This window comes from Fusarium oxysporum, chromosome 15 (assembly GCF_000149955.1).
Source record: "Fusarium oxysporum f. sp. lycopersici 4287 chromosome 15, whole genome shotgun sequence".
Classification (NCBI taxonomy): domain Eukaryota; kingdom Fungi; phylum Ascomycota; class Sordariomycetes; order Hypocreales; family Nectriaceae; genus Fusarium; species Fusarium oxysporum.
This window is the reverse complement of record NC_031000.1, coordinates 2,123,305-2,145,328: the sequence shown is the minus strand read 5'-3', so window position 1 is coordinate 2,145,328 and position 22,024 is coordinate 2,123,305. Positions and strand designations below refer to the sequence as shown.

The 22,024-nt window shown below is 47.7% G+C and overlaps 10 protein-coding genes across 10 annotated transcripts; 6 read left to right on the top strand and 4 right to left on the bottom strand.

Annotated features, from left to right (window-relative positions):
* Positions 1-43: 43 nt before the first annotated feature.
* On the bottom strand, positions 44-408 carry FOXG_22064 (uncharacterized protein; the record flags this gene model as incomplete). Its single annotated transcript, XM_018402446.1, has 2 exons — positions 44-261; positions 321-408. The coding sequence occupies 2 exons, from the start codon at positions 406-408 to the stop codon at positions 44-46; spliced, it is 306 nt and encodes a 101-aa protein (XP_018255879.1).
* An 803-nt stretch (positions 409-1,211) lies between these two features.
* FOXG_15574 (uncharacterized protein) lies at positions 1,212-1,775 on the top strand (the record flags this gene model as incomplete). The annotated part of the gene is made up of 2 exons (XM_018395666.1): positions 1,212-1,255; positions 1,340-1,775. The coding sequence occupies 2 exons, from the start codon at positions 1,212-1,214 to the stop codon at positions 1,773-1,775; spliced, it is 480 nt and encodes a 159-aa protein (XP_018255878.1).
* Positions 1,776-5,905: 4,130 nt separating this feature from the next.
* FOXG_15573 (NADPH2:quinone reductase) lies at positions 5,906-7,050 on the top strand (the record flags this gene model as incomplete). The annotated part of the gene is made up of 2 exons (XM_018395665.1): positions 5,906-6,008; positions 6,068-7,050. The coding sequence occupies 2 exons, from the start codon at positions 5,906-5,908 to the stop codon at positions 7,048-7,050; spliced, it is 1,086 nt and encodes a 361-aa protein (XP_018255877.1).
* A 689-nt stretch (positions 7,051-7,739) lies between these two features.
* Positions 7,740-9,012, top strand: FOXG_15572 (uncharacterized protein; the record flags this gene model as incomplete). Its single annotated transcript, XM_018395664.1, has 3 exons — positions 7,740-7,909; positions 8,353-8,626; positions 8,683-9,012. The coding sequence occupies 3 exons, from the start codon at positions 7,740-7,742 to the stop codon at positions 9,010-9,012; spliced, it is 774 nt and encodes a 257-aa protein (XP_018255876.1).
* Positions 9,013-9,834: 822 nt separating this feature from the next.
* On the top strand, positions 9,835-10,293 carry FOXG_15571 (uncharacterized protein; the record flags this gene model as incomplete). Its single annotated transcript, XM_018395663.1, has 1 exon — positions 9,835-10,293. The coding sequence occupies one exon, from the start codon at positions 9,835-9,837 to the stop codon at positions 10,291-10,293; it is 459 nt and encodes a 152-aa protein (XP_018255875.1).
* Positions 10,294-10,671: 378 nt separating this feature from the next.
* Positions 10,672-13,254, bottom strand: FOXG_22063 (uncharacterized protein; the record flags this gene model as incomplete). Its single annotated transcript, XM_018402445.1, has 3 exons — positions 10,672-11,318; positions 11,372-11,583; positions 12,189-13,254. 3 exons carry the CDS (start codon positions 13,252-13,254, stop codon positions 10,731-10,733), a joined length of 1,866 nt encoding a protein of 621 aa, XP_018255874.1. The 3' UTR covers positions 10,672-10,730.
* A 4,175-nt stretch (positions 13,255-17,429) lies between these two features.
* Positions 17,430-18,606, bottom strand: FOXG_22061 (uncharacterized protein). The gene is made up of 2 exons (XM_018402443.1): positions 17,836-18,606; positions 17,430-17,775 (listed from the first exon to the last, which is right to left on the bottom strand). Exons 1-2 carry the CDS (start codon positions 18,389-18,391, stop codon positions 17,642-17,644), a joined length of 690 nt encoding a protein of 229 aa, XP_018255872.1. The 5' UTR covers positions 18,392-18,606; the 3' UTR covers positions 17,430-17,641.
* On the top strand, positions 17,451-17,576 carry FOXG_22062 (uncharacterized protein; the record flags this gene model as incomplete). The annotated part of the gene is made up of 1 exon (XM_018402444.1): positions 17,451-17,576. The coding sequence occupies one exon, from the start codon at positions 17,451-17,453 to the stop codon at positions 17,574-17,576; it is 126 nt and encodes a 41-aa protein (XP_018255873.1).
* Positions 18,607-19,183: 577 nt separating the features above from the next.
* On the bottom strand, positions 19,184-20,227 carry FOXG_15568 (uncharacterized protein; the record flags this gene model as incomplete). The annotated part of the gene is made up of 1 exon (XM_018395662.1): positions 19,184-20,227. One exon carries the CDS (start codon positions 20,225-20,227, stop codon positions 19,184-19,186), a length of 1,044 nt encoding a protein of 347 aa, XP_018255871.1.
* A 314-nt stretch (positions 20,228-20,541) lies between these two features.
* On the top strand, positions 20,542-21,135 carry FOXG_15567 (uncharacterized protein; the record flags this gene model as incomplete). Its single annotated transcript, XM_018395661.1, has 1 exon — positions 20,542-21,135. The coding sequence occupies one exon, from the start codon at positions 20,542-20,544 to the stop codon at positions 21,133-21,135; it is 594 nt and encodes a 197-aa protein (XP_018255870.1).
* Between the last annotated feature and the right edge of the window lie 889 nt (positions 21,136-22,024).

The window sequence follows — 22,024 nt, the reverse complement described above, 5'->3', positions numbered from 1 at the left end:
AAAAACTCGCGACCGTCCAGATCCGTCTTGGATGCGTAACGACTCATGTGAGAACTCCATGTCTTCCGACCAAACTTCTAATGATTAACGTAGGAATCGCCCAGACCTTGTCATACGAAGCGACAAGTTGGTCCTGCTTGTCATCATTCCAGTACTCTCGATGGAGCACTTCCTCCATAGGCAAGCGCGGCTTGACAGCAGGCAGTTTGGAAGCCGGCTCGGGCTTTCCAATCGCAAGTCCGAATAGGGGGACGCTGCGGCCTGGCAGTGTAGTGACACAGTCAATTGGAGAGCGTTGTTCCGGGCAGCGCCGATGTAACACAAGCCAAGCCCCAGAGACTCGGCAGCAAGGGCCGCCTTCTGTGCTGTAGTCGCCGCGTCTAGCGTACTCTCCATGAAGAGGTCCATGTTGTCGAGTGACACGCCCGACTGCCCGTATTGTTCGCATAGGTGGCTCATACGGTGCAAGTCGAGGCAAAAGACGAGGAACAGAGGAGCTTGGCAGATGAAGTCTTAGTCGCCGCAGAGCATGGCAACGTCGTCCTTGTCCTTTAGATCGCCACGGCAACGACGCTCCAGTTTTGTAGCATGGAAGAGGTTGATGCGCTTTGCCCCGCTGCTACTAATGTTTCCAAGGTGCCATCAAGGAGCTGGTCGGGGAGAAAGGAACGAACGGATTGATGTTGCAGCATGAGCTCGATAGTAGGCGTAAAGGGACCATCGTTTGGAACTTGAATGCCGGTTTGATACCGGCCCTGGGGCAAGGACGAACCTCCAGAATTCATGTTAAGCTGAGGAAGGGAGATGGGTAGAGACTGTGAGAGATGGTTCCCGCAAAGGCTTGGGTGATATATATATATACTAATGCAGCTCGTTACCGACTTAAGATTCGTCAAGAGTCATGGCTAGCCCGGAAAGCCGGATGGCGAAGCCAGAACAAATGATGCGGCGTCTCTTCGGCGCCTCCGCCATTGCAAGCGGTGCTAGCTGACATACCTCCGGTCTGCTCCACTCCGCACTGCCTAGCCGCCTCCCTCCCGAAACACATCCCGTATGCCGTCATCTTCGCCTCGTGCGTGTACAGTAGCGATCTTATTCTTATGCACCGGCTTTTCACCTTCCCTTGACACCGGGTCAGCCAGGACTCAGTCCTGGACGCCCAGCCTCCAGTAAGCGCCGCTATTGTCAGCGAGGCCGCTCGCAATATCCTCATGTCCATCCAAGGCATCACGGTTACGGCTGCGATGCCCGTATGGTATGTTTCTTCCCACCTTTCCATATCCCACTCTGGGTCGAGAGCGCCCGCTTGTAACAAATGCTAAGCCCAACCATCGCTCAGGCTCGCCATTTGCTTCCCTCTTGTTGGCCTCATTAACCTCTTCCTACATGTTGTCCAGAGCCCGCTTCTGCCTACAACCAACTCCGATATTGTCCTCATGGATGGTGTCGTAGGCCACTTTGGCTACCTCGAGTTCGCAAGCGGCTCTGGGCTAGGCACCCAGTTTCCAAGGAAAGTCGTCGCTTACGCCAGGGAGGTCGTTGCGCGTGCTGTCCTTGCGTCTGACGTCCCTCGTCCTGTGCACAGTTTCCCAGAACGAGAAAACTTAACCATTTCTAATCAAAAGACACAACAAAGAATGCAGGACCAGTCCGAGATGCAGATCCCAGTATCCGCCGTGCACGACATCTTTGGACCGGGGCTAGCAGACCTTTGCCCTGACTACCTTATGTCTGATGTAAGTGGTGTTCCCCCGCAGTATCTGCCCTCCAGATAGCCTAGACATAAGCTGATATGGTTCTTATCTTTGGCACAGGATATTCCGTCCGACTTGTACGATTTCCTGATTCAAGCTTGGCCGTCTTTTCTTCCTTCCTGAGATTTATTTACTGCTCCATCTGAATGCAATGTTTGCGTTCCTGCGAAGGCTACGTTCCCGATATCGACGCCAGACCTCATGCAGGCCCCTCCCTCAATACTGTGGTTGTGGGATTCAGCTGTCTCTGCATTCCTACCTTAGCCGCGTTAACTAGTAAGCAAGATCTGGTTTCAACCAGGCCCATATATGGTCGCAACCATGAATCTAGTTTTGACTCACGCGAGGCTAGGTTCCTGTCTATACTCAGGCTGGTATGCTTGGATACAGTCTATCGCCACTCACATGCTCCAAAAGCTATTCCTAGCAGGCGAAGATTAATAACACGTAGACTGGGATATCTGCGTCATATGAAAGCAACTACTTTCAGGCTTCTTTAGCTATTGAGGTGTCACTAATAGACTATGACCTCGGACTGGTAGATAACAGACCGCGCTTTCAGTCAATCGATGAATATGGACTGAAATGTTTGTCTAGCCCAGTAGGTGTAGAAATTATTATTTAAGAATTAAATTATATTTGTTTTATTTTTTAAATTATAATAACTTAACTCTTATTTTATAATTTTACAATTCTTACTAAGATTTAAATTCTCATACTAGGAATAATATCTTTTAGTTTGTTATTAAACTAACGTACATGATAAGCTTATGTCACAAACAAGCATGTGTCACAAAAAATCTCAACCTTCAAAACAGAAATCGCCAGAAAAGCACAACAAACTCTCTAATCAATTAAAATCAATTGCTATATTCTTCTTCAGATATTGCAACAACTATTTGACATGTCCTTGCGTTATGCCCCGTCTTGCCGCATCCTCCACAGCGCCTTTCCCTCGGTCGCGCTGACCCTCCTTGACTACTACTTCTCAACGATTCGCCCTCGACCTGCCCATCTATATTCATCTAATCAATTACTTCCCTTGCTTCCCCCACTATCATCACCCCTCCTTTCTGTAGTCTAGTCCTTTTTGCCCTTCGACGCCGGCTTAGTGTTTCATTTGCCTGTTGAAGATCACGGACCTGAGCTCTCAATAAGGCGTTCTCATGCATCATTGCCTTTGTTCCCTTAGAAAGCGACTTTAATGCTTCCAGAATTGACTCTGGCGAGCTACTTTTATGCTTTCTAATTCGTCTATCGAGGTATTCAGACTGAGATTGGGCCTCAAGGACAGTCCTGGGTGTCTTTGAAACCCAAGCGGCAGAGGGGCCGGCCTCCTCCTCAACCGGCGTTGGAGTCCGTAGCTGCACATCAAGCTTCGATACCACGCTTTCCGGGTCAAGAGGAGCAAGCCCAGCCCCTCTAAAAGCTGCCTTGATATTTTTCTCTATCATGGTAGCCTGAAACGCTGCATAAAAGCCGGGAAAGAACTCGGTCTTAGAAACGTAGGTTATAGAGCATCGGATCAGATGCTCGATTTCTTGCCCAAAAGCCTTCTTAAGCAGGCTAAAGCACCCAACATCAAGAGGCTGAAGTAGGTGAGATGAATGAGGCGGCATACAGAGCGTAACAATCTTGTTTGCCTGGCAATATTTCTCAAAGTCGAGAGAGTGGTGACTTTCGTGGCCATCAAGGATTAGAAGACGATAGCGACCAACTGATCGCGTGTTTGTGCATCGTTCAGAGTGCTTCAGCCACTCAAGGCCTAGCTCGTTATCGGTCCAGCCATTTGGAGATGTTGCAGTAGCCCAGTCGTCCGGGAGGTTACTTTCCCGGTACCAGTTGGCGAGGTGATATTGGCCGGCACCTATGATGAACGGCGCGATCGCCCAGCCTTCCGCATTGATCGCCTGGATGACAGTAATCCATTCCCGGTTTCCAGGCTGCACTGATTTTGGTCTTACACGCCTTTCTGAGCCTGTGACGACCATTCCGCTTGCAATCATGCCCATTAGAAAGCCAACCTCATCAAAGTTATAGATATCAGCCAGGTTGATACCATATTTCGCGATTATGTTTTCCACGATCTTAAACCACTTTCGAATCGCCGTTGGGTCTTCGCATTTAGCCCTCTGGTAGTCATATCTGCGAAAAAACCGCGTCTTGAGCTCTTTATGTCGCTTAATGAAGTTAGAAACCCAGCGCTTGCCGACGGGTGGCGCGTCGCGGTCAGCGAGCAATCGGTTGGCCATTTCTTCTACACCACGCAGTCGCGGGGGAAATCCTCGCGAATCCAGGTCGAGGATAAACTGAACTATGATCTGTTCCTCTAGATCAGATAGTTTACGTGATTTAGGGACCCAATCGCGTCGAGACTGCATGCCTCGCTGGCGGCGACCTAGTTTCTGATGACAGACTTGGTATATTGATGCGGCGCCTCGGATGCTTAATTTTGGATCATTTCGAAGGGCTTGCAGGGCAAGAAGGATTTTTGCTTCATTATTTGACTGGGACATCTTTAATGGTTGAGAATCGTTTGATCAAATGTCAAGAGAAGAGAATGAGGGATTTTTGTGACACATGCTTGTCTGTGACATAAGCTTATCATGTACGTTAATATATTTTATTACTATTAAATATTATACTTCTGCCTGTATTCTTCTTGTTACAGCTTGGTTCACCATAGGCTCCTATAAGCAGCTGTAAGCACCACTATAATTGCTATAATGGCAGTTTTAGCCCAATCTTTTACCCTGTGGTGTAGTGGCTAGGTGCGACCGTTACAATGAGGAGGGGAAGTCAAAACTCTAGTCTCGCGTGGGCATCCAGCAGTATATCGCAAATCCAGACCCACTTCGATGCTCTACCTTTTCTCTGGGGTCCCACTTCTTTTAAGGCTGCAGGGCGGGTTGAGTCCGCCTTGTCGGAATATTCTAACTATGATTGTGCTAGGCTCAAGCTTTGCTGTCGGAGTTGGGATTTCGGCCCGTTAGTACTCCGCAAGTGGACACACGACAAGCCTGCAGTGCCCTAGCGGGTCTCAGAATGTCTCTTCTCTCTGATCTTCCATACAGCCATAGATGGCCAACGTTTACGTATATTGGCCCAGTCGAAACTGGATATCTCAGCTAGACTAACTGGGAGGCGTTGTGTTCTCTATGTACAGTATTGAGCACTTGCACCTTCCGCCCCAAAACAACAAGCTCTTTGTAAAGTTTAGGGTCGGGTCATCGGGGTACATGGCTCTACCTCATAAGCAGACGTTTTGTCAGAATTTGGCCGCCTTATGGGTGCGTAAGCAATTTCTGGCTGAGCGACTGAAGTACTTAGAAGTACCACTGCTGCCTGGAGGTTTGGGGCGCGAATGTGGGGAAGTGGAGACAAGCTCATAGTGCGAGTTATAAGTACTGTCGCTAAACCATGCTAGGTAAGTACTTTAGTTTGCGGGGTTTAGTCACGTATAAATGAGTACATAGTGTATATATATACTTATGGACCTTTTTTTTAAAATTAACTAGGGTTATTGTTGGAGAGGAAGGTGCAGGTGCTCAATACTGTAAGGTACAAGAACGATACTGGAAGATTGCAACTTGAAGTCGGAAAGAACAAACCACTCGCAGATAGGTTTGTCATACAGGTGGGCCGCAAATTAATCCAGACTGCGAAACAGGCTGACAGAAATATGCGATCAGTAGCACAAATGGTATACATAGAAGGTGTTTGATTAGTTTTATATCCTAGGCTTATGAACACTACTCACAGTATGGAGAGAGGTGCTTTGCAATCGGGATTTTCTTTTTGCCACCCACCCCCCTGCCACAGAATGAAAATCCGCTTGCCTCTTGCTTGATTCAATATATGAACTCCGCTCCGAGTTCGACTGGTCGCTATGTCTAGCCGAAGGCTAACCAAGCATATTAGTATTGTGATTTTCAACTTCAGACACTGTAATAGTTAGCTTAAAAAACTTCAAAGAAGCCACCAGCATCTCCTACCCACGTTATAAATACCAAGCAAGCAGCACAGCATTGGCTGCCACACTACAATACATTAACACTATTTAATACGCCCCCGCCCACCCCCCCCCCAACCGCATTAACAACAGATCATCAATTTTTTACCACCGCAACCCGCCCAAGGATTCCATCAACATGAAGTCAGCCATTGTCAAGATGGACATCTCGGTCGAGATTGTCGATATCGAAGTTCCCAAGCCCGGCCCCGACGAGGTGCTGGTTAAGGTGATTATCGCAGGTAAGTCTCAAGCTCTTAAGGAAGTATGGGAAGGGATCCCGGCCTAACGCAGATAAAAGGTTCGAACCCCAAGGACTGGAAGCTCGCTGGGATCCTCCAACGCGAAATGAACAGTGGAGACGACGTTGCGGGTCTTATCGAAGCCGTGGGCGAAAATGTCGTTGGATTCCATCCAGGTGATCGCGTAGCTGCTTTTCATAAGATGGCGACTTCTAATGGGGCTTTTGCTGAATATGCTATTGCACCATATTACACCACCTTTCATATTCCAGACTCGCTATCCTACGAGGATGCTGCTACGATTCCCCTAGCGGCCTATACCTCTGCTTGCGCCTTATTTCAGGAACTCGACTTGCCTGAGCCGTGGTCGCCGATTGCCAAGAACGCAGAGAAGAATGATATCAAGCGCCCTTTAATCATCTATGGTGCATCAACCGCCACTGGTGCCTTTGCTATCAAGATGGCTGCAGCTGCTAATATTCACCCTATTATCGCGGTTGGTAGCCAGAGGAGCAGCTTTATTAAGCCTTTCCTCGATGAGAATAAGGGTGATCAGCTGGTTGACTATACTCTGTACAAATCAGATGACGAGCTTATAAGGGCGATCCAGGAGGCTGTGAAGACGGGCGGTGCCCCTGATGGTCGCTGCTGGAAGGCATATGACACTGTTTCTGAGGATAACACAATTGCCTTGGTGACTAAGGCTATCGCTGGTCCGCCGGATGCTTCTGGTGTTAGGCCCAAGGTAACCAACATCTTTCTTAAGACTGAGGCTCTAGGCTCTGATCCGAGCGTCGATATTGTCTTCTCTATGGTCGGTCAGGTCCATGAAACTAGCGAGAATGATAAGATGATCGGAGTGGTTTGGGGTGCTGCATTTACCCGTGGTCTCCGCGAGGGCTGGTTCACCCCCCACCCTTATGTGGTTGGAAAGAACGGTCTAGAGGGTCTTTCTGATGGTTTGAAGGGTCTTAAGGATGGTACAATCCGGGCTCAAAAGTTCTTGACGCGTATTGCAGATACTCCTAGCCTGAGCAACTAAGCTGTACCTTAGATAGAGGGATGAAGGAAAAAGGTACTTGCTAAGCGCGGCTAATCAAGTTGTGGTGCAGAAGAAAGAGCTAGCTAGCTAATGGTAATGGTTTCTTTATATTTACAGCATTATTAAACCGTGACCATCTATTGATATAAGTAGATACCAGTGCAAATAGAATTATATGATATTAGAAATATATATGTATGTAATAGATAGTGTGTCATTAGCTATTATAAGCTGCCTCTATAAGCTAGTTGGATTAGCCTTGGATTATAGATAAGATAGAAGATTTATCACATAACTAAATCCAGACATACAATGCCCCTTTGGGCACTCGCTATCCTCACACACTTACACATACACGTTGCTAACATGATATCTCTATTTGCATAGGTAATCATGCGAATAATAACAAATTTAAATCTTGCTTATTAGGCACAGTAGTAATCTCACACATCTCTATCAGCGCTTAGTACTCGAAAATGCTGCCTTGAGAAAAAAGTACAAGAGAAGTCTGTGGCCTACCAATATTACCAAGGCTTCCTCTGTAAAACGAGGAGGTGGAGCAGGGTCTGCTATTTCTATTACAAAGCACGCATTGCGTTTATGTTTAGGCTTGTTTGATGCTGTGTTTAGTTGAGGGGCAAACCCTTAGATATAATGCTTCATAAGAACGCTACCGGGATAGAGCGAAAATGACGTCAAAGGTGCCCAGGTCGTCCGCCACTACGCCCTGCGAGTTCGGGGAACACCCTCTTCCAGAACAAAAATGCGCTGGTTCCGGCAAACCACACCTTCGTTCATCATCCAACCAACGGTTTTCTTCCTTGCGTTCTCATCAGGGCTATGGTTGGGGAGAGGCCCTGTTAGCCCAGAGAATTATGCCAAGAAGCTTCCATCTTTCCGGTGCCCGGATGACTCTCTTCTAGAGCTTACTGGGGATTTGACAGCTACGGCCCCGTTTAACGCCACCTCTGGCTCTTCCCCGGAACCGGGTTCGGTATAGGGCCGGCTGTGACTGCACTCTGCAAATCACAACACTTGTAGTCTTGTACTCGGCCACTAGGTACAAAGGGAGAAAATAAAGCCAATAAGAGGCCTCTCTCAAAGTGAAGAGTCCATAATTATGTGTGTCACGGGATCTGAAACTCCGCGGAGTCCGAAACAACGTAGGGTCCAACGGCCCCCCTTTCCATAATCTTTGCCTCGTCCTAACAACCCAACAGCTTGTGATGTCATATTCAGCGTTTATTTAAAGATGTGAAGCACTAAACACTTATCTCTATGCATCGTGGCGGACAAACTCAGCTACCTCGAGGCAGTTCATAACCGCCGCAGTATTTACCAGCTGAAGCGATCGTCCCCAATTTCGGACGACGTGATTGAAGAAATCATTCATCAGGCTATAGAAGATGTTCCTTCGTCTTTCAACTCTCAATCGACTCGGCTTGTGGTTCTGCTGAAGGAGGACCACCACAAGTTCTGGAATATCGTTCTCGAGTGCCTTAAGGCCATCGTTCCCGCTGATTCCTGGCCAAAGACTGAGAAACGCATAACTGGGTTCCGAGACGCATATGGTAGTGTAAGCTACTAGTACAGAAAGTTGATGCTTATACTTAAAAGGCTAACGCGAAATAGGTTTTATTTTACGAGGATCCAAAGGTTATTAGCGAGCTTAAGGTTAAGTTCGCTATTTATGCCGACCGATTTCCCCTATGGTCTAAGCATACGAGTGGGATGCATCAGTTGGCAATCTGGACAGCACTGGAGGCTGAAGGTTTTGGTGCCAACCTCCAGCACTACACTCCTCTGCCTGATGAGCGAGCTGCCGAGGTCTGGAATATTCCCAAAGAGTGGCAGCTCAAGGCTCAGCTCGTCTTTGGAGCGTACGAGCCAGACGTTCGAGAGAAACTGCCTAAAAAGACACAGCAGCCAATTGAGAAGCGGCTCTTCATTCATGGCAAATAATAGAAAGCAGAATTCTTTTAACTTCTACACTTTAGCTTACAGAAACCGCCAAAGATTTCTGTAGCCTATTCTTTTTAAATTAAGAATAAGAGCAGCCGTTTAACATATGCTAATAATCTGCTGCGCACCCTTCCTTGAGCCAGACCTGATGACGCGTGATGTAGGCGCTAAACAAAGTGTCTCAGGGTAGGCATGATCTTCACGGCCTCAGGAAATAACTGTATTAGTAATTTAGCTATATACTTTAAGTAACTCTGCGGGATGGAATACTCCGCACAAGAGACAATAAAAAGCAATTAATTAACACATTTTGCTGCTGCTCATCACATTCACTTTAACCCTTTAAGCACGCTAAATGCAAAGTTAGGTCCAAAAAGCGGAAAAGTGAAGTACATCGAGTTTGCTGCATTTTAAATGGCCCCACCCCTAAGTGCTAATGGAAAAGGGCTATGCCTGTCAAAGGGATTTAAAAGTCAATATGCCCATCTAGCAACGCATAATGTGAAGCCAAAGGCCTTAAAGCAAGATAACAAAATAAGATGTTTGTTTTCAACACAACACAATATAAGGCGTCATACACTACGCCAAAAAAACACGATAACCTTAATGTTAAGTCTCAGCAGATCACACAGCTGCTGCCTTGAACCTTAAGATCCAACTGAGCAAGTGGCCTCAATCCACGAGCATAAAGAAGATGTTTCCCCCATCCTTGGCAGGCCGAATGCCCTCTCCATCGTCACCCTCTCCAGGTGATCACCACCAAGGCTCCAACCCCAAAAGACCACATCAAAACAAGCCAAGAACTCTCACTTCCATCACAAGATGCGCCGCTGCGCAATCGTCATCAACAACGGTCAACCCGGCCACAGTCATCCGGTCTCGGTAGTCAATGGCTACGTAACCGATCCTCCAACGAATCTCAATGACATCGATATCAAATATATCCCGAGTTTGCATTCCTTCCTTCGCCGTCACAAAATCACAAGCAAATACCTGCCGCATATCGACAAATTGCGGCCAATACAGCAAGTCAATCTCGCAATCTTCGGTTGCCAAGTACAGCTGCTCGGTGCCGAGGACGACACTTCCCTCGTCGAATACATCGCAGGCCAGATCGAGGCGTTGGAAGACCTAGCCGATCGCCTAGAACGAGGTCACGGCGTATCGAGGCAGCAGCAGGCCTTCATCAACGACATCGCATTGGGCGGCGGCAACGGTGCATACTGGGCGTGGTTCATGGAGTTGAAATGCGAGGTCCAGTTGGTCGAATTGACGGTGTAAATGTTCTATCGTGAGAATCGAGGGCTATCGCGGGGTGAAGGAGGGGAAGTGAGGGGGAAAAAGGCAAATTGAGAAAAGAAGGTTTTGGCGTTCGGGGAAAAACTATGAATGTTAGCGGACCGAGGCTGGCTCGGCGGGTTAGTAATAGATTGGATCAGGTCGCAAGACAACGCAGTGGGAGAAACACAAGTTGAGGATAAACACAGTTGAATAACACTTGGGTCAAAGGGATAGTACTTCTAGTTAGTTAAGATAATAAGTACATGATAAGGGCAGGTTTATATGTAGGGAGGTAGGGGTTAATATCATGGTAAATTTCTTAAAAGCCCCCGCGTCGTCGCGAATATAATTACAACTGCTTCGGAAAACACCCTCTATCGGTTATATCTAGTGGGCTCTAAACTCTATCGACATCTAAAAGCCGCCTTAACTGACTATCAAACACGGAAAGACTCCAGGTTTTTGCGAATATAATTGAAACTGTTGCTTCGGAAATCGCCGTCTAGCAGTCCTGTCGAATTGGCCCTGAAGTCGATCAACTGCCTGCTGTCATGCCATGATGGCCAGCGTGTAAAGGCGTCATCAGCAGCGTCGGCTAAACCATCATTGGGATCAAGAGAATTCACAAAAGCGATATATCGATCCTGGATGCCGCTGCTGGCCTCATCCGTCTTGTAGAACATCCTTGGTAGGTCCGCTGTGTGCCACGTTCCCAAAATAGGCGTGTCCTGTGCATAAGAGGCGATATACGACCACGCAGGTACAGACTCAGGGGCATAGTCCAGGAAGATTCGGCTCATGAGGATGAATTGATAGTCTCCGAGTATCGCGGCCAATCGTCTAAACTCTGGGTACGTGTCGCTGATCGTGGCGTTTAGTGTGTCACAGGCACTGCAGCGGGGATACTTGTCAACGAGGCCGGAGACTTGTTTCCTCGTAGCGCTGCGGAAAAAGATGTCGTTCAGATAAGAGATCGTGTTGGCTTTGGTGGTGAGATTGTAAGAGAAAATACCAAACATCGTGCCCTGCGGGAGTGTTAGCTTATTAAGCACGTATATGCGACTTGATGGTCACAAACCTCGTTCTCCTGATTGCCAATAATCATTGGTACAGCTGCATATTTCTTCTTCCGGGCCAATATCTCTGCGCTGGCGGTAATGATACGACCGTCAGGTCGAGGGTAATAGCTGAGTGCGATCCCGTGATATCCCAGATAGCTAGGAACCTTGGTTGTGGCATTAAGAAACGTTTCGTAATCAAGTCCACGAAGACAGTCTAGTTTCTCCTTGTCTGGGACTCAGGGTTCAAATCCATACCACGAAATCCACATATGGATCCATAATGTGGATCCATATCCATTCCATTCCATTCCACGTGGGCTTCAGCATTTCCATATCCACGCCACGAAGCCCCTTCCACATGTTCCACATGTGGAAATCGTGGAATATTTTAGGTGGGGTTCGAAAATACCTTGATTTCCTTGTGAAATCCCGCATATCCTAAGTACTTTCTATCACCCACAACAACACAACATCGATTTGCCACCCCATTTTCCTCCGTACACAATGAGTCCATTCTGGGGGCTTCACTGTTACTCGCGTTACTACCCCAAATCGAAATGGCCACTCCCCATCCTACCAAGTCAACCACATCCGTTCCAGAACGAACAGAAGAGGACAATCAACGGCTCTTTCAGCTCTACAAAAGCTGGATCTTGACGGAGAGAGACGGCAAGGCGCGTCTATAGGTATATCGGTTCGGCTACGAATATCCAGCATAACAAGAAACAGGAACGTCGGTGGGTGTGTTGCCTTTGCGTCAAGCAACGGCGGATTTTAATGGACCAATGACAAAAACATTGACGTCACCGAGGGCGGGCGGGACCCATTAATTACCATTGTTGGACGAAGTAGGTTTCCATTCCACGAATTCCACAATATGGATCCATTTCCATAATGGATCCATTTCCACCCATTCCACATCGAAATTATTAGTCAGCATCCATATCCACGCCATATTCACAAATGTGTCGTGGAGTGTCGTGGATTTGAACCCTGCTGGGACTGCACCGCAACCCGCTTCCCGGACCACTATATCAAAAATCTCCTGCGCCTTGACGCCGTCAACTGGCGCCGCTGGGGTCAGACTGCCGCTGTTCATGATAGCTCCCCTGAATAACGGCCGACCCTTGTACTTGTTGTTGCCGTCGTAAAGAGCCATCTGGCTGAAGACACTCATGGCGCCCGCGCTCTCGCCCCAAATCGTGACTGCGTCTGGGTCACCGCCAAAGGCTGCAATATTGTCCGCTACCCATTCCAAGGCCAATCTCTGGTCAAGCAGGCCCAGGTTGGCCACACCATCGGCAAGTACCTCCTTCCCTCCTAGGAAGCCGAAGCCTCCAAGGCGGTAGTTGACTCCCACTAAGATGAACGGCTTGCCCTGAGATACTGCCTTGGGGATCAACACGGAGGCATTGTAAGGCTGCGCACTCCCCATCTGGAAGCCTCCGCCATGCATCCACAAGAGTATAGGGAGCTTCTCATGGGACTTGGTGTTCTGTGGTCGCATGACCGAGACGGTCAGGCAGTCTTCGGTTTCGTTTCCTAATGCGCCAGCGAAAGCAATCGCTTCCATGACGTTTGATAAGCCTGCGACGTGGGTGAACACTGGAGAAGACTCTGAGACTGTGAATTGAGGACAGGAAGGGCCAACACCGGTGGCCTGAATCGTGCCAAAACCTTTAATGGGCTTTGGCGGCCTCAGCCGGAGAGGACCAATCGGTGGTTTGGCATAGGGTATGCCGCGAAAATACTCAACATCGTCGACCAAAGATCCGATGACGGTACCGGAAGAAACTTTGACTGAAGGAGTCGCCGGAACGACATCGCATGAGTCAATTGGCCCAGCTCGTACGATGCCGAAGAGCGTGGCGCATACCGAGATGATAGTTTGCGCCTTCATTGTAGATGATTTATGTCGGTAAATGAATGAAGAAGATAGAGTACAACTTCAGCTGGCATTTCAAGATACTGCTCTCTCATATATACGTGGAACTGAGCCAGGTTACAGGAAGTCTTTAAATTAATGGTTGGTAAGCATATGGGCAACGATGGTTGTCCATTGAGGACAGAAATGTATCGAATGCCGCACAGCCATGTAAGTTGATGCTATTTTTCAAATATGCTTGACACATGAGATTAATCAGCATGATATTGTGTATTGAACTTATTATTCCCGTCACGAAACTAACTCGTGTGATGACATTTTCAACCTTTTTGGCCTAGTGTATCTCAAAACCCTGTGTATATCCTGGTTCCGCTTGATGACATTCTTTCTCCATGTAGCCTAGCTCACAGGGTGGGTCCGTTCTTGCCCCATTTTAATTGACATTGTTCAGTGCACAACTCGACTCGACTCGGAAGAGTTTCTTCACCATCTACCGCTGCTTAGCAATAACAGCAACAGAGATGACACCTACTCGGTAGATGGGGATGATAGAACACTTTGTAATTATGCTTTCGTCAGTTCTGGACGAGCTCGGAACGAATAGGGTTACTACGGTACCCGGCATAAATAGGTGCCCCCTTTACGATTTGTTAGATACGCATGAATACGATGGGGTGAGTGTATCCAAGTGTGGACCAGAATGTTGTGATGTTATTAATCGTCGACTTGATTCTTTGATCAGTCTGTCAAAGAGGGGTTTCACCCCTCTTTTGGATACAAGAATAATATTGCAATAAGGGAAGTGGAGCCCATTCCCAGCCGCCAATCTAACAATCCCCGGACCCACAAAATTCATGTTTCTTTTATCGAGGCGCTATCACTAATCCAGCAATAATGAACCCCACTATAGAACGTGCGGGTCCGCGGAAGTACAGCAAACACCTCGGACATGCCAAGACACTAACGATATTGATAATTACTAATCCAATGCAGTCATCGGGACGAGAAATAGTGTTTGGCGCACGCCCGTACAAGTACTGCTCTAAATTAGCGCTGAATCACTAAAGGGTTCCCTTCTCGCAAGCATCAATTAATACATTAGAAACTGTCAGACATTACGTGTATTCGGTTCATTGATGTGAATTGGTGTATTCATGTTGTGTTCTGTTGAAATCTACCCCTTAGAGGGTTTACCATTTCGGCTGTAATCTTAAAGTATCCCTGCTTGCACGTGAGGTTCCAGCACCTGTTCAACATCTATAAGGCAGCTGTAGTACACGCATGTTTGCTTGCATTGCGATTATGGCCCGATCTTTTGCCCTGTGGTTCAACGGCTGCACCTAACCATTACTCCATGAGGCAAAGATTGGCTAATAACTGCTATTTTAGCAATTACAGTGGTGCATACAGCTGCTTATAGAAGCCTTACAGCGCTGTTACGGGCACGAATCGTAACACTAACGTGATTGGTAAGCGAGCGACGCACTGCACTGTACAGCGAAAAATAGCTTACACTATAGTAATCTACACCTTAAATAAAACAGCTAAAAATATGAAAAAAAAAGTTTTTTTAGTAAAAGTAATCCCATTAGCCAGGCAAGAATAGACCAGCCAGTCCAGCAAGCCAGATATAACCCGCATTCCAACCATTATCCCAATGCGAGATAGAATGCCACAGACAGAAGCCCTATTCCTGTATTCTCTTTGCAGTCTGCCCAACCGATGTATTTAGAGTTTGTCTCTTGCAGGGATATCTGTTTCTTACCCAATCAACAATCCTAAAATTAATAACGTACATGATAAGCGAGTGGAACAGACAAGCAAGTGGAACACTCTACTGTACATATAAAAACAGTCTACCCTAGATAACTAAGCACCAGATATAAAATTATTTAACTTATAAAAATATACTTTTTAAGCTTAGTACACTTAAATTTTATATATAGATTTTTTTAATATTTTTAAATAAATTAATAAGCTAGATATAAAAGGGTACACAGTGCTAATAAGCTTTTTCTCAACAACTTAATAAGTACCGCACCAACTCATGAAATTCGGTAGCGCCTGTGGATACACGCTAGTTTGAGCCATTTCCTTCATTTGACCAATAAGGCTATTTAACAAGATGTCAGATCTTAATTTACATCCTGACCAATTAGAGAGCTAGTATCAGGCTAGTCTGTACCCACAGGCGCTACCGAATTTCATGAGTTGGTGCGGTAGTGTATATAACTAGAGAAGTTTGTAGTTTATATATTTTATCCTAATTAAGATATGTTTTTAATTTTATAAGATTAAAGCTTGATTTAGATGTTTAAGAATTCTTTTAAAATCCCGCTTTAAGGTATAAAATTGAAGTGTTCCTCTAACGGGGTTCGAACCCACGACCCTCCAGGCCTTCGTGCCTGAGGCACCAGCCTACTGTACCAATTACCCCGTGTATCAGGTCCTGATACACGATTTGATGGTTCGTGCCCTTTGGTATTGGGTCCTGATACACAAAATCATGGCCCGTGCACGCCACGCATGATGACCTTGTGTATAATAAGATGATTAAAATTCAACCCGGCCTATATGCCTGCTGGTTCTCCGAAAAAGACGGAAGCTAAAAATGGCCCCGGTTCAGATCATCTCGCTCACATTCGTGGCATTGCTCCATTCCCATTTAGCCCGTTCCGAAAGCATGGCTTTGCTGTGTAGTGGGCGTTAGGGCCGCTGAAGGGATGGATTACAAAATTTATTCCTTCTGCGCGGAAAAAGAAAACAGCCTTGGTCTACGGCCATTTTCGGTTTTGATGCAGACTCTGCTAAAACCCCCTGAAACAGCCTGCTTGACCGGCTGCAGCTACAAAAGCCCCTCAGCACAGACTAACCATAAAGGGCTTGATGGCGGGCAGCTGACCACGTAGCGATGGAAGCACAAGGTCATCGGGCATTCAGTGGCACTTGTGACAGACCGGCAAATGAACGTGAGCAACTCAAAAGCGGCTCGGCGAGTCTCTCAGTGGTGCGAGAGGACAATTGCGGCATGGCAGTGAGGGGAAGCGAATAGGCAATCATTGGCTGTCGTATGTTTCCTCAATTGTGAGGCGACACGCTTTACCCCCGCAAATCATGTTAGCAACAAGTTGTTATAGGCAGATCAGCCCGCTCCGTGGAGATAGTTAAGACCTGACGAAGGAACCTGTCTTATGGATTCGCTCTCAAAGAAAAAAGCCTCCTGCTGCATTGCGGGTATTGGTTGTAATGGAGCTTCCTGTCTCGCCTCACTATGAATACCAACGAGTTGCTTCGTGTATGGCGGTGCCATTTTCTCAACCAATGTAGCCGAAGTCTCCTCAGCCCATTGCTGCCTGATACATAAACCTGCGGCCACACTAAAAGCAATTATACAATTTTCCAGCCCAATTATGCATTGCCACCTCAGCTTGACGGTAGCTAGCTGTACGGTTGCAGGACGTGTTCCCGACAGTCGAATGTTCGAAGGAGACCCGAGCGTTGGTTTGACCAAATGTCCTTTTTCCGTCCTTGCAGCCTTATGGATCTTAGCATTGTGGATTACCATGTAGATCATTCTCAGTGGGGCTCCGATCGCAACAGCGCGTCCGCAATTACGTTATATATTTCCTCTTTCTATAATAAATATAATATATAATGCTATGGTGTTTAAACCATAACCGGATTTATATTAAATCTATCTTAATTGGAATTTCTTGGTTGATATACCTTGGATATACTCTTGCCTTGATTAATAACCTTACCCCAAATGGCTGCTTGTCCCTCCATGATCTGATGTACTACAATGCACGGTCCATGCAGCATAACCAATCATATTACACAATCCCAATCTCAACGACCGCATCAAAAAAAATTGGCCAAACTTCAAACTTATCGCAACGCTTCAATCTAGCTTGCAACTTATTTATGGCTTGGGTAATTACTTACTTAATTGTTATCTTTCAATATATACCACTTTGGGCAATTTTAATCGGCGGGTTCAAATGAGCTTGCCCCCTCTGTTTGCTAAATGAGCTTGCCCCCCATACTTCAATAGCGCCATTTTATTTTATATGGGATTCTAAATGATTTAGCCCGCAAGATCATTTCTGAATGGTTGTCAGGTAGGCGATAAGCTCGAAAGACCAAAGCGACGAAGCGCTTGAGGACACGAATATATTTCCTTCTACTTGCCGCCTTTCCCACAAATGTGAATGGCTTCGCATAGCACCCGTGAGGGCGTACACTACGCAACCAACATAGAAGACTTCTGCTTGTTGTCCGTGCCGTTTGCTCGCAGCGGTCCATTAACATGTCCACGGCGGCAAGGAGAGCAGTGATTTTGCGTTCGTCATCCGCCGAGCTTATCATCCATTCATCGGAATAAACATCACTAGATCGATTACTACTCTCTTTCAGTATCAGGCCCCGGTGTGAAGTCACAGGAGAGGGCGTGGTAGTTAGGTTTTTTAGCAGTTCTCGGTCGATTCCCCCCAAAAGTCCGTTCCCAGCCGGTTCTCTCCAGCCATGGTCTGAGATCTGTGAATGTTGTGGTTTGTGAGCTCCTAGTAGTACCAGCCCCGTTCGCCAAGTCCCCACCTGAAAAGCCTTTCTGTCGGCCTCTCTCACGCTCGAAAATATCTTCAAGATGGTCGTAAACTTCCTTGCCTCCGACTGGTCTGGTCATAGACCCGCCATATTCGACAATCCAGTAACGTCCCCCCGAAGGACTTTTAGTCCACGCTTGCAGGAACACGGGTTCATACATGGCGTTCCTTCGCACTCCTCGCTGGAGTCTTTGCTTCTCGTGCGCCGAAGTTATGTGACGAGACATGACCTGGGAGCTGCCCGTACGTTCAATGCAGAACTTGCACGTAAACCCGTGGACGAGGTGTAGGTTCGGGTCTGGGGATGAGCCATCTTGTCGTACGGGAGCTTCGGAAGGGTTCTGTAGTGGTGAGGTGTGAGCCTTCAAAAGATCGGTCACCAGACGTCGCTCAGCAGCAGGTATATTATGCTTCGTTCGGAGATGCTGACTGACTTGAGCAGGGCTGGGAGAAAGGGCAACGCGGCATACGTCGTGGCAACATATGAGCACTCGAGCATGGACGTCAATGGAGAGATTGACCCGTGAAAACACTGCATCGTCGGACATGGTGCCCTGTTTGTCTCGTGACCGATTCCGTCAGTAAGAGGATGATGCAGGCGAAAAAAGCTTTGACGAAGGACACCAAGTGGAATGGATGCCGGCATCGGGTTTTGAGGTCTCATGAGACCATGGAAATAGGAGACATGGCGCCAAAGCTCCCAAATTGCATTCATTACAATTGAGTTTCCGGCGCACCCTTTGCCATACGAAAGGTGCTTTTTATTCGCGTTGACAGGGAATCAGCGCTGGGATCCTGGGTAGTTGGAGAGAGGGCACGGACCAAATATTCTTGTATTGACCTAAACTCCTAAAGATCCAAAAGGGGAAGGTGCACGGGCCGCAAAAGTTGTATTGGGTCCATTACCCGTGGTAATTGGTACAGTAGTAAGTAGGCATCTGGGGAAGAGCATAGTGAATAGTTTCAATTGATCAGATAGGTTGTTGTGGTTTTAAAGCGATTAAAAGTATCAAGGGTAAGAAAAGTTCGTCGCTCGCTTGTCTGCGTCGCTCGCTTATCAAACACGTTAATTCATTTTAACCTATTTTACCTTAATAACTTCAAACTAGTAATTTACTTTAAAATAGCAAGTAAGTAGGACCTTAAGTAAAACTACTTATAGTAATAGAATAAAAAGCAAGAGGTAGCCTGGTAGTAAACAGAGCTATACCAAATATAGGATGTAGGACGGCCCTCCCTGCATCCCGGAGATAGCGGTTCGCCTTTCACTTCTGAAAGGGACCCAAGAGACCATCGTCCAAAACGTGCGTACAATTCAGCTGGAGACCTAGGTACTGATTCTAGCCGAAAATGAGAGAGAATGCCCCAGAGACTAAGGCTATAAGCTGTCCCACACTATCGACGTCGTTTGCGCCTGCGATGTTGTTTGCCTTGATGAGATACTCTACCGCGGCAATGGATAGGGCAATATTCATGACAGACAGGCAAAGGAAGTAAGGGTTGACATTGCCCCATTTCCCTTCCCAACTAAAGCGATCCAGCATCACCTCTAAGTCATCCATCCGATCAGAATCCATAATCCACGGAACATGCCAGCTATACCCGCCCCGTATAACCGGTACTTCATCAAGCTCAGCAGTAGAGGTGGTGTTTCCTCCCTCAGGTCTGCGGGTCGGACTTTCATTCTCGCCCCCCCGTTCGCGAGCGAGATCCTCCGCACCAGCTAGCTCGATCGCCTCAGGAACAACCACAGGAACATCTTCCTTTTGCCTTGCATTGTCCTGTGGATCATCAGCGTCGCCGCCCAGCTCTTCCTCAACACGGTCATCTTGACACTTCCTCCCCTCTAGCCCTCGAACCTTATCCCTAAGAGGGCGCCATATGGCAAGCGTGATACACACCACCAGGCCCAGGATTGACATGGCCTGCGCAAAGATGGAGTAACGCCCCCGGATGTTGACGTTGCCAAAGAAGACAGTGGGATCACAATCTGGATCCAGCATGCCCATCCATCCTGTAAACCAGAACCAAATGTAGTACATCGCTACAGCCGCGTACAGAATCAAGCGGTAAGAGCCCGTGGGGTGGTCCAGAATGTGGACGCCATCGCCAGTCAGGTTGGAAAGGGCGCCGAATAGCAGCCAGAAGGTGATGACAGGGTCCAAGACGCTTGCCTCGTGCCGCGCGGAGAGGATGACAAGTCCGAGCAGCAGGGCCGTCTGGATCAGCATGTTCAGTACCATGACGACGTTCTCGGCGTGCGGGTCGGCGACGGTCGTGATCAGTGTCGCTGCCCATTGAGTGTAAAGACCGGTGCGGACGCCAAGCCCGTAGAGATCACCGTTGCCTTCGAAGTGGCAGGCCGATAGAGAGGAGCTGTTCATTATTGTGGCTGCAGCTCATAAGCAGCGTCTTGGTTAGGGTGGTTTGCAGTTTCGTGAGAAGAGGTCCACTGTCGTCAGAGAAAACGGTACTTTCTTGCTGGATAAATGGTAGCTACAGATATGAAGTGGATTGGTAACATCTGACTTGGCGGCCAAATGCAGCGCTGCGTTGTCAATGCAGTAATTATGAGGCGGCCACGTCAGATCAGATTACCTGGTCAGCAAGAAGGACAAGGCTCTATTGCCACAAGTAAATGGCATCCCATCTCCTCCGGTCCCCTCTTCTACCATTCTTCAGATCAAAAGATCTTAAGATGGATACCGCCGGCAGCGCCAGCGATAGCTGTGGAATTGACGGCAACCCGGACCTCTACGGCCTGGGCATCCGCATCAGTTTCTACCTCCAGCTCATCACTTACCTCTGCACGATGTACCACGTGGTTCGCAACGACATTCTGGAGGATGGCCCCGCTTTCAGGTTCATGAGCCAAGTACGCGCAGCCTTCATCGCGTACGCTCTGTCGGTCTTCGTTATCTTGGTGCGCGAAACGGTACGCCGCACACTCTACGCCGTCGAAGTTTCCATCGTCATCTATCTCGTCGTTCCGTACCTATCGATGGTGACTGTCGATCGGCGTTGGCGCAAGGACAACCCCGTGGGTTACCGGTTCGCACTCGGGCTGTTTGTCGGCTTCGAGTGCTATTTGGTCTGGTTCCTCTTTGCTGGGATGGATAAACTTCACCGCGTCAGCTGCGCGGATGATTATATCTTCTTCTTTGCTCGCGTGAATCTCTTTGGCTGGTTTCGAACGCTGCTGAAGGTGATGACCGTTCCGCTGGGTGTCTATTACACTGCAAAATTCCTCTTCCGTAGGGTACCCTGCCTGCCTTCCGGCATGCTGAAATGACCATGATGGACATGGCATAAGCGCTGACTATCAAACAGTTTTCTACCATGGGAGAAATTCGTTCGATGACTCTATGGATGATATGTGGGATATTGGGATGAAAATAGATCGAGGACAATGGATATTAATTTTGATTACGGCCGTGGTCCTGGCCGTCGAACTCTCTGTCCATTGGAACTCTATCGCGGGGGTCTATAGCCTTGCGTCTCCTGGCCAACTTATCCCGCTAGCGTCTGGTATTGGAATGCTGGGCTGTTTTTTTCATTACTGGTTGGATTATGATGATTAAGATAGTTGGGCTGATCCAAGGCTCATCGGGCACATTTTTCGATGGCGGGTCGGACCGTTGGTGAGACCTTGCATGGCATCCTCGGTAACTAAGAGATTCGGATCTCATCCAAGCTTGGTAGAGATAAAAAAGCTAGATTCACGCAATTTCACTAATCGCGTTGAGGAATTTAGAGGAGAGGTGACGGAGAATTGAAAAGTGGGGGAGATAGATGGATAGAAGGAAGGCGTGAGAGGGGTGTAACGGCTCCGATAGGCCACCCTTCCCGGCGCCTTAAAGGTGTGGCCGCTCACAGAGCTAGCCCGTCCCATCCAAAGTGGCATTAATTGGAATTGCAGAACGGGAGACACAATGACAGCCCTCACAAACACAAAAATGGACCAAAAGCAAATGTGAATTAAAGTGGAAATCGGATTGTTATATATGGCTTTGCTAGCTGTCAGGCGCTTGGCCCCATATCATGAAGTTCGCTTCACCCGTTTGCTGCTTTCGATTAATGGCAGTTGCAAGGTCGAGAAGAAACTGACTGACAAGTTAGCCATTATGGTTATGGTACTGACAGTACATGGATTATAAAAGGGGGGAGAGAATGCTTTGACT